We start from the raw sequence: 10888 nt of genomic DNA on the forward strand, positions 1-10888 counted from the left end.
TACATGTTAATGAAGCGTACAAAGTAATGTGTTTTTTCGAAGCTATTATTTTTTTTTACATATATGTTATATTACTTAGCTCAAATAAGAAAGGATTTGGTACACAATCTTTAATTGATTTTGAAGTCACCGTCCAAAGATTTTTACATTTTAATGAAGCGTACAAAATAATGTGTTTTCCCGAAGCTATTATTTTTTTTAACATATATGTTATGTTACATAGCTAAAATAAGGAGAGATTTGGTACACAATCTTTAATTGATTTTGAAGTCCTAAATTGTAGGGAATGAATTAAATAACTATTTCTAAATATTAGAAAGATAATTAAATTACTATTTTGTCGGGAATAAAAAAGGCGAACAATATTCACTAAGGGTTTTCGTGCTTTTAATATAGTATAGATAGATAGATATAGATAAACAAGATAGAAAGGTAACAAGTTCTATTTGTATACGTAGTTCATTGCGAGCATGTTATAACTTGAAAAAATAGACAAATAACGAGTTATATGCAATTAAATTGAATCGATTGTGTAAAAATTCTTTGCACATTCTAAATATTTTCATCATTTATTTTGCGCTTTTCCTTGAGAATTATAGCTTCTTTATTTAGATTTCTGCCTTTTACCGAGCTTCACATTTCATCTATCTTGTAAAAAAGTTAAAAACAATCTGCCCCTGAATTTGGTAAGCTAATTCTGCTATTACAAAAACGCAAAACCAACGCCCAGTAGAGAGAACATCATGCTTGACCTCTCTTTATTCAGAACTAACAAATCTAACAAAATATTCAAAGAGTGTGGAACAACCCCACACTCTTCATTCAAGGTTCACTATCAACTGAACTAATCGGTTCTTCACAAACAGGATTAAGTAGTAATATCCGCTGACCGTTGTGAATCGGCTGTTCCAATGCTCCGGGAGAACTATGCAAGTCCCACTTACATTCTTTGATAGAATGTGCTGGTACCATTTTGGCTGCATTTAGAGCTGCTTGGAATTCTTCATGATCTGATGGCTTCAGCCTCTTTGGTCCATCTTCCTGTTTCTCATGGGACCCAGAACACTGCAACCTCCTTTTTAGCACTTCATCTTTCACTCTCTGGGCGAAAATTAAGACTACATGAGCAAAAACCAATCATAGCAAAGAACAGGTAATATTGTCGCAGGCACATCAGCCGACTCAAAAATGGAGATAAAACATGATAATGTGCATTATGTTCTAGTTCTCTTCAACATACACAATTCACGACTAATGGCGCTCTAATTCGATATAGCCCAAAAGAGTGAAAAGCATATCTCTATCACCCTAAGAGAGGAAAAAGATATAGGATGAGGAAGCAGGCCAAGAAGAGAAGGTTCAATAAGAAAGCCATCCCGGTGCCTGTCACTCATTCCTTACTCTAGAAAGAACTGTCATATCAAAACTTGTCTAAGATATGATTGTTGATAGGGACTTTAAATAACCTGATGCTTCTATTCATCTGCGGTAAATCCAATGACAACATTAAAGCAGCGATTGTTGGTTACTAGGTTCCATAGACAAAATTCCTACTACAATAGCTCAATACAGAAAAAAGTATCTACGTCTGATGGGAACAAGAAAAATACCTCCACATTTCTATATTATAAGTGGAAACTAGATAAACTAACAAGATACCTAATCACTAGTATACTGCAGCATACATATTTAGTTCACTGATAGACTGCTATTCACATAACGGATGGTCATGATCCCTCTTCTATTATTTGTGATTGGAGACTGCAAAAAATTCACTTCAGAAGTTCATTTCCAAATCGACTTACTAGCTTTCTGCAGTTTCTATGAACTAAGGAACTATAAGGGGAGTGCAACAAGATGTCTAAGGAATTGGGATCTATAGAATGACTAAGCACATAAGGATTCTGCTAATACCCACCTCAAATACTGCATTCTCTTCCCCACTCTATCTGTATCAACCTTAATGTAAAGAAAAGTTCAAATTTCCATCAACTCTTGTCCACATCAAAGATATATATCTTGGTAAAATCATGACCAAGGGGATAAGGCGATCCTTCACATGTAAGGTTTTATCTCACTATCTAACCAGAGAAATTATACTGGAGATGCATTAAGCATACTATCAAAGAATAGAAATATCTTAAACTTTTCTAAAAAAGCAATGGAAGGCGAAGGAAATAGATATCACCAAATAATTGAAACTTTCTTTTCTTGTTTAAAGAAAAAGCAAAAACTAAATGTAATTCCAAATATCTTAATAGTGTAATGAAGAAAAGTATAAGATGGAAAAAGCATCAACAACAAATCGCAACATTCTATTGACACATGCAGAAGAAAATTGATTTCATCCCAAAAGAGAAGTCTTATGTGCATTTTGGCTCTTCCTCATTTTTCCATAAGTAAAGACAAAATCAGAGAATTGAAAGGTATATCCAAATGGATGGTAGCCGATGTAGTTTTGCTGTCAGTGCTACATAGCCGTCATACAACAGCAGACTTTCGTGTTAAACGTCATTCTAATTAAAATCATCCCTTCAACTATTTTCAAATTTCACATTGTATATTCAGGCACCGGGAGAAAACTAGATTAACCACAATATGACAGTCCAGTTATAAACCATTCTCATTCTTCCTCACTCAGACTACAAACTAATTAGGCAACATCTTCAACACAAACAACTATGAACTTAGAGCATGATATTCCGTAACAAACTGTTTGCAAATTTAGTGACAATTATAAGTCTGAACTTTCATTTGTCTATGCAGTTATGTCATCGCTTGAGTAATCTGTGTGTTTTTCGCCAAATCTTTAGGCGTCCTTTCTATAAAACAAAGCTCATCTCTTCATAAGTATTTTCTTCCTACTATCATATTGGTTTTGATACCTATTACTTACAACTCAAATTTAGTTAGGAAACAAAACTATGCATGCATTTAATATTCTAATTTGAATTAAACATAGTTCAACTAATTCCATTGATCTACAGTAAGAAGGTGCCAATTTCAATTATCAACAAGCTCATAAAAGCATTTAAGCAGTACAAAACCAATAGTTCAGCAAATAAACAATGTCAAACAACAAATGACATGCATAATCAGCAGCAGTATCTAAACAACCTGTACCAACCGCGAATCGAACATGGGAAGCCCAATTTGCCCTACAGTCAGTGATCCGAAAAAGTTCCCCAGCAATGCAGCATCCGGTACATTCAATCCATGGACAAGCCCTGCAACTAAACCTCCAAGAAAACTATCCCCAGCTCCTGTTGGATCAACTTGAAAAGCTGAAAAAGGCGCAACGGGCAATTCTTCATCTTTAGTATACACTGTACACCCCTCTTTCCCATTAGTCACCACCACACAACACCATTTCCTTGCTTCCTCAACATCCACATACTGTGCCTCCTCCGCAGAGGCCTTCAAAAACCCGATTTTTTTCAATAAAGGCCCAAACCCGGTTTGATCCAAATGTACAAGATTTACTGTTCCATCAACCGGGTCAAATACCCGAATCAGAGCTTGAATATCTACAAACACAACTTTACATAAATCAATCATTCGTTCTAGGGTTTCGGGCAGAATCTCCCCACCAACACCTACGGCCAAACCAAAATCGAAATTTGAGTTTGGAAGATCCGAGGGAGTTACCGGATCGCATGCACTGACCCGTTTTAGGATCCGATCTTGGCGTTTGGTTTCCGTTGAGAAATAGGCGTGAAAAACGGTGGTTTTGGAAGAAGCTGACGTAATCGGCCGGTGGTTTACGGTGTACACGAAATCGGTGCCCACTTTGGAAATGTAGTCGGAAGAAATGGACAAGCTGTCGAGGACAGCGGAGACGAACGAAGCTGCGCCGCCGAGGGACTCCGCTATTACTACGTCGTCTTTAATCAGAACGTCGTGGCAGTAATTCCCCACAATTAGGCACCGGCGGGTGGTGGGTATTGATGAATCTATCGTTTCCTTCACCATAATTAATCTCAATTTAAACGAAAATCTTCTCGCCGCACTCGTTTAAGCTCTGATAAATTTGGAATATCTATGTATTGGTAGGATTTGAACTAAATCTAATAGAGAAAGTTTTTGCATGATTTTTGCTCAGCAGGGTTAAGATTTACAGCAACATTTTTCTTTTTGTAACCGTAGCTGTTTCTGCGCGTCAATCGAGAACATGTGAAAAGGCCAGGAGGAAAAAGAGAAAAGGGTGTTGAAGAAATGAAGACAAAAGCAATTTTCGAAGATGGGAAGGATACGCGGAAAAGACAAATGTTGCTGCAGCAGCTTCTCTAAAAACAAACTACGTGCATAAGCAATTCTGTATGCTTTACATGTGTTTCTTTGCCAATTAATAAAAGGGCGAGGACGACAGAAAAAAGAAGAGATTGCAGAAGAGTTTTACATTACATGCAAATTGCAAAATAGATTGCAAATTAAGCAAAGTTGTGAGATGGAATCTATGCTTTTAGGGGGAAGGATGGACATTAACGCATCGAAGTGCGGACCTTATTGGAAAGGTGTTAATTCTGCGCCATCTTAATTATCTCATTAGTAAATTATCTTCGACTTGGGGACCACCGTCATATTTGACCAAATCATCTATTTCAAGTTTTCAACCCGTCTCCTATGATCCTACTTTGCCTAATCGCTCATAAACTTTGTATGCCAAATTTAAAGTCGATTTTTCTCGTCTTTTCTTTTTTTTTAATTGGGGCTAGGGAAAATGGGAAATAGGATTACAAGATAAAAGTTCAGATAGCCACGCAACTTAGCTACTAAAATTCCATTTAAATATTTTGACGGCTGTGGAAACAGTCGATTTATTAACTTTCATTTTTTACTATTTTAACATTTTTATTTGATGATCTTTTAACTTTTGACCGATGATAGCATTTATTGATGTGGTTAAAGTGCGTGTTACTGCACTGCTTTGAGTTCCTAAACCCAACTGCTACTCACGAAAAAAGGAAATGGTTTTGTTTGTAAATACAGTACTTTATAAAATCTGTTACAATAAAGAAACACTATTGCACATTACTGTCGCAAAATCATATATTGATGCACATTTTCACCTTAACTTATCTTTTAACAAAGAAAAATAACATAACTTGATCTAAACACCAGACACACGTAAGTTTGCCTCTTGTTTCATTTATTTTTAAATATATTTGTTTACCCTCAAAATCGGATAACAATTAAATTTATAAGTGATTTTAATGATACGCGGATCAACTTGATACAAAGCAATAAATTAAGTTACTATTGAATAAACGAAGACGAAACAAATTCAAACCACACGGGTTGGAAAGTTTCAGCCTTAGTAAAATAGCCGTTCTCGAACCGAGCTCACCAAGACCGGTATGGATGAAAAAGAACAAGAGCTTAAAGACAGAGAAAAATAATAATGTATTACTTTTAAGTGCGTGTTACAATGTGTTTCATGAATTATCATACCCCTTTATATAGTAGGGGAGTCCTATTTTAGGTACAACTCTATAAAAAGTAAAAAAATCTTCTGATTGTCGGTTCCTTATCGATACATGCCGAAATCCCCGCCATAATATTTGGCCAGTCACGGATATTTCGGTCTTCTGTTGGCTATGCTGGATTGTCTGACAATGTTCTTCGAAGTTGTTCGAGGCTAGACCGATTCCGAGACCATGGCCTCTATATTCTCGAAGGCAGGCGTCATGCCCTCGGGTTCTGGCCCGATGGGACTTTAGCTCGATTTCGGTCCGTTGTTGCCATGTCTCGAGCCCGACTTATTTTGTCGGAGGCTAGGATGCACCATGAGCTCGATTTCACCCGTATACAATATTATTATTCTTGTTAATATGATTGGCATCTTTTAAAAATGACACATTAAGAATTTAGTACTTCAGTGCATACACTAAGTGCAGGCCCCTACTATATTGACAATAATGTTGTTATGTTACTTTGAGTTTGATACAATATCCTTATATTCTTCACATATTGTCAACTACTATTATTCTACCGAAATCGAATATGTAAAGAATAATGCATTTAAACTTTATTCTTTCAGTCTTTTTGAAGGGTAGACTAAGTCGAATCAGATGAAAAAAAGGGACTATAGACAGTACTGTACAGGTCTTGCTGGTACTAAAGCTTCAGCCTATTTCATAGGCTGCTAGGAGCTCATTGATTTCTTAATCATCCGGAACTTACGTCTTGAAATATGCAAAAAAAAAAATTAGAGATCACGACAATCACCACTAAAAGAAAGACAATATCGTAGTCTAGAGATGTTCATATGCAATTATATTCATTCAACACAGAAGTGACCAATCAATGTTATCAAGTAAACAAGATGGTTACCAAGAACTGATGCTTCAAAATACAATTAGGAATTCCAGTGGACAGCTTATCACCTTGCTTCTTGCCATGACAATGCATATTAGGAAGGTCCATAGTTATAAAGAAACTTTGAAGATAGTAAATATCAAGTTGAGCGGATTCCCCCCATGAAGGTCCTTGGATCAGGACAATTACCGGAGAATTGTGCCTGTGAGAAGTCAAAACCTGGATTCTGCAGAGAAAAAACCCTTTGTTACCATTAGAAACTAGTCAAAATATTTTAAAATCCTTTCTGCGCCCAATTTATAAACAATATGTAGAAGATGCATAACAGCTCAAGACAGATACGTGTAGGTACCCTGTTCCAGAGTTCAAGCAATACGTCTGGAAGTATCACAAGCATCCGCTTTGACGAAATACAAATACATTTAGTAACTGAGGAAGTTAATATGGACATACCTATTGTGATCCAATCAATAATACTACAGAAAAAAAAATAATACTACAGAAATTGACCCCCAAAAAAGCATTAGTAGATGCACTGCTCAAGAGGTTTGAAGCAATATATGTACATGGATATATACATTAATTCTTTTCATCTATGTTGCTCGGACTCTCCAAAAGTGTTGCCGCACCCATGTCGGATCCTTCAAAAATGCACTAAATTTGGAGGATCCGACACACACCCAACAACATTTTTGAAGAGTCCGAGCAACATAGCTTTTCATACAAGCGTATGCGCACAAGAAAACACGTCTTAAATAATTAAAGGAAACAAAACCACACTGTTAGAGAGAATGATAAGAAGTAAACCCTAAGCAATTTCCAATATTTAATCATGAGTCTGACTCATCAATTATCTACATATAATCCAAACACCCAAAAAATGATAATGATGTCGCGATAAACATTCATTTTCCCGAAAAGACAAAAATAGCTGCATATGGGCGCAAACAACAAAATGGTTAAACAAAAAAAATGAAAAGAAACCTCTTTTTTTTTTAAAAGAAATGTCAAATTCCTAAATTTCAGCCACAAGTATACAACTAAAATCCAATTATTAAATCTTAATGTTTGATTAAAGCTAAATCTTAATCAAGCAGTTTACGAAAGCAATCCAGTTTTGCAATTCAAAACTTCCAAGTCCCTGAAGTGAAGCCAATTGAATCTGGATTAAGGACTACGGTATGAAGTTTCAACTACAGGTAAAACAAGGTTCACCCCGGTGATGATCTTTCAGAAGCTTCATGAGTGTATTCATGCATTTAAAAAATCTCATTGGGTGGGAACTCCTAAAAGCCTTCCAAAGTTCAAAATTTCTGTCATACCCCGTCGTTTGACTGTTAATCACTAGGAGATAACTCCTAAGAAAAATATCAGCAGTGACTGAAACAATTAGTCAATCGCCTGCAATCATTGAGCTAGTATCTAGATCTGCTTAACACTCACGTCAGGATTCATGAACTCAAATGCTTAGTGAGTCCTGCCTTTAACTTAACTCAGTACATAAAGAAGCACACCATCTTGATTTCAGTCATATTATCATCTAAGGGCTGCTTACACTCATTGAAGCTTTAAAAACCTAGCAGCCCAACTAACTACTGACTCTTGTGTGACAGACATTCAATAGTAGAGCTCTTCCAACCTTTTAATTATCTAATTGATTTGGCTACATTAAACTATCACAAGTCTCAATACGGACTCATTTACAAAGTTACACTCATATAATTCTATCTTGATCCATGTGTCTTGTCCATTAACCTCTACTTCCAGAAGACCCACCCTAGCAGAGAGTTCAAATATCACATCTTTAGCAAAACACGGAAGATATTAGTGTTTTTCAAGGCAGCTTGTCTAAATTTCTGTAAAAAACTTTGAAACCTTGGAGCTTGGACACAGCTTCTCCGATGCTCCAAAAGTGTTGCTGTTCTAAAGAGGGAACACTAATACTATGCTTATTTTAAGTAAAGGTAAAGAGGGAACAATAATATAATCGTACTTTTAATTTGGAACCAAAGTTTACAGCACTGTTATCTGCTTCTTTCTATATAAGCCGCATTTATGCAAAAAGGATAAATGAGCCACAGAGCGTTGAAGAAAGGAATTAAGCGAAATAAGAACTGCTGCAGAAAGTGACAGACATGCATACAAAATTATTGACAATTGAAGCAGTCTTCGTTAAGGCAGTTAATGACAAGAAGAGAGTTCTCCAGAAAATGGCCTGCAACTATACATCAGATTATCTCCGAGCTTAGCAGGATCAATTTCCGCAAGCTATAAATTACCCTTGTCTAATTTCTGCACTTTCCTCTTCTTTTTTTTCCCTTTAAAGTTCAGTAATATCCTGATATATACATCATGAAAATATTAAATACTGCTATGTAAGAAACTCTTCCCTGTTAGTATTAAATTTCATTGCTTTCAGGAATTTTAAAGCTCCTATATACTATAGCAATCTTACAACAGAAGATGAACCGAATGAAGTTATGAACCCAACCTACAACGAAGCCACTTCAGGGAAAAGCATCAGATATCTCAAGTCCAAGAAGAATGTCAATGACGACACAATCAACTAATGAAATAACAATAATTTGAAAGGGTCAAGGAATTCATGAGTATGACTAGTCCACCAAGAAGGGGCAAGTCAACAAATCAACCAATGAAGGAACAGCAAACAAGCAAGTAATAATTTGCAGTTCAATGAATCAACACGAACCAACAGCTTGGAAGTAGCAATTGCGGGGAACACTTCAATAAAAACAATCAACGGGGCACTCCTAGAAGATAGGAAAAGGCAAGGACTGCAACATAGATTTTAGTAGAGCTTAATCATATCACCTCTTCTTGGAACCTTTGGAGCATGAGCCTCTTCTGTTCAAGATCACTGGCTAAAGGATCCAATTTCCCTTCACCCATTATGGGAGAAGACCATGTCTGACCTATATCCCTCTTCTGCAAAGTTACATGCATTGTATCATCCTCTGCAATTTACCATCTCTGTTAGATACGACTTTATCCGCATATTAACTAAGCAATTATCAACGATCAGTCCAAACTAAGCATATCTAGACCTCATAAGTTTCATCAATTGAGTAAAACTTTGCACAAATATACCCAACTTCAACTTTGCACAACAGTTAACTCTTATATCCATTAATTACGCTGACCTGACTAGACTCCATGTTCTGAACAAATAAACTTCACCACCCTTCAACTTTCCTAAGAATTTCAGAGACATTTGCTCACTAGTATTTTAAATGCTCGAAACTACATGAGTTGATTCACGGTGCTTTCTAAAAGAGAGACCCAATTCCACTGTACCACGAGAAAATCATCGGAAGCAGCAACAACTATTCCACAATCTCAAACTCGTATGGTCAGCTATATAAATCCTCTATATCCATTCCACTCCATTTAAGCCCGTTCCAATAGAAATTCGTTACCGGAATTAAAGAAATATTATCTCTATGAAGGAAAAAAATTAATTACCTAGAGTCCAGAAGGAACAATCGGTCTTAACTGGGTTCATAAGATCGTGCTGCAGACAAAAAAAATATTAAACAAAGTTAACACCATCGGTGATAGAATATTAAGTTTAAAGAAGTACGAAATTAAATAACTGACATTAAGATAAGGAGGGTTGCCTTTGATCCCAACTTCCAAATGCTTGGATTCAACCTTGCAGTAAAATAACTTCTTAGGAACATTTTCAGGAAGAGTTATGTAAATGTTCAATTCTTCAAGCGTTTGGTCCCACTCGAACACCTTCTGGCCTGAAATTCAATTGTCAATTTCACAATCGATGTTAACATTTCCATATGCACAAAAACACAAGTAGTAGATGAGGAAAAGGAGAAGGAGTTAAAAATACCGTTGTGGACGAAGCTGTGACGTTTTTCGGGGGCCAATTTTTCAGCCATCAATTTTAGGGTTCAGCTTCTGGTTTTAGGTAATTTTCTCTTATTTTTGCTCCTCCTTGGCGCGGAATTGTTCTTTCTCCCCCTATATCTCTCCTTCTGTCCGGTTCACATGCTCCAACCGGGTTTGGTCGCCACGCCTTGTATGTCTTGATTTTTTTATTTATTTTTTTGAGAAACAGGATATACTAATTTATATGTAGGTATCGAATTCGAGTATAAATCGTTAATCTGTTATGTCTGGCTCATTTTTATTCCATGGAATAATTTATCTCACCGCTATCCAACTTATAATAAAGGCATGTTTGGTTAGACTTCAAAAATCTGTTTACTTGCAAATGACTTTTCTTCAAATGATGTTTTAGATACATTTTCGCATGAAAATAATGTAAGAATTACAAGAAAATACACGTGACTTCACATTATAATAAAAATTAGCTCATATTTTTTAATTTTACCCAATCTAATCTATTATTGTACATATTTTGAAAGCACTAGCAAAAGCATCAGCTAACAGCCTATTTCAAAATTTATTTTCTTACAACCACTTCTCCTAAAAGCTATAGATTAAATATAGTTGGTCAATTTACCCATTTCGTTTGATGTTACGATAAGAAAAACTTACTGCAAAAACTAAGAATATTTTTGTTCTAGAGCCT

The 10888-nt window shown here is 35.9% G+C and overlaps 2 protein-coding genes across 3 annotated transcripts; both read right to left on the reverse strand.

The window, feature by feature from the left end:
• Positions 1–550: 550 nt before the first annotated feature.
• LOC104107134 (inositol 3-kinase) lies at positions 551–4648 on the reverse strand. Of its 2 annotated transcripts, XM_018774466.3 has the most exons (3): positions 3118–4648; positions 1919–2053; positions 972–1101 (listed from the first exon to the last, which is right to left on the reverse strand). In XM_018774466.3, exons 1-2 carry the CDS (start codon positions 3970–3972, stop codon positions 1961–1963), a joined length of 948 nt encoding a protein of 315 aa, XP_018629982.1. In that variant the 5' UTR covers positions 3973–4648; the 3' UTR covers positions 972–1101; positions 1919–1960. The 2 variants fall into 2 exon arrangements, with proteins under 2 accessions (XP_009614157.1, XP_018629982.1); XM_009615862.4 differs by lacking the exon at positions 1919–2053 and having other exon boundaries at positions 551–1101; positions 3118–4634.
• Positions 4649–6231: 1583 nt separating this feature from the next.
• On the reverse strand, positions 6232–10454 carry LOC104107133 (uncharacterized). The gene is made up of 5 exons (XM_009615861.4): positions 10184–10454; positions 9937–10085; positions 9802–9850; positions 9151–9293; positions 6232–6544 (listed from the first exon to the last, which is right to left on the reverse strand). The coding sequence occupies exons 1-5, from the start codon at positions 10230–10232 to the stop codon at positions 6458–6460; spliced, it is 477 nt and encodes a 158-aa protein (XP_009614156.1). The 5' UTR covers positions 10233–10454; the 3' UTR covers positions 6232–6457.
• Positions 10455–10888: the final 434 nt, after the last annotated feature.

This window comes from Nicotiana tomentosiformis, chromosome 6 (assembly GCF_000390325.3).
Source record: "Nicotiana tomentosiformis chromosome 6, ASM39032v3, whole genome shotgun sequence".
In the NCBI taxonomy this organism is placed as follows: Eukaryota; Viridiplantae; Streptophyta; class Magnoliopsida; order Solanales; family Solanaceae; genus Nicotiana; species Nicotiana tomentosiformis.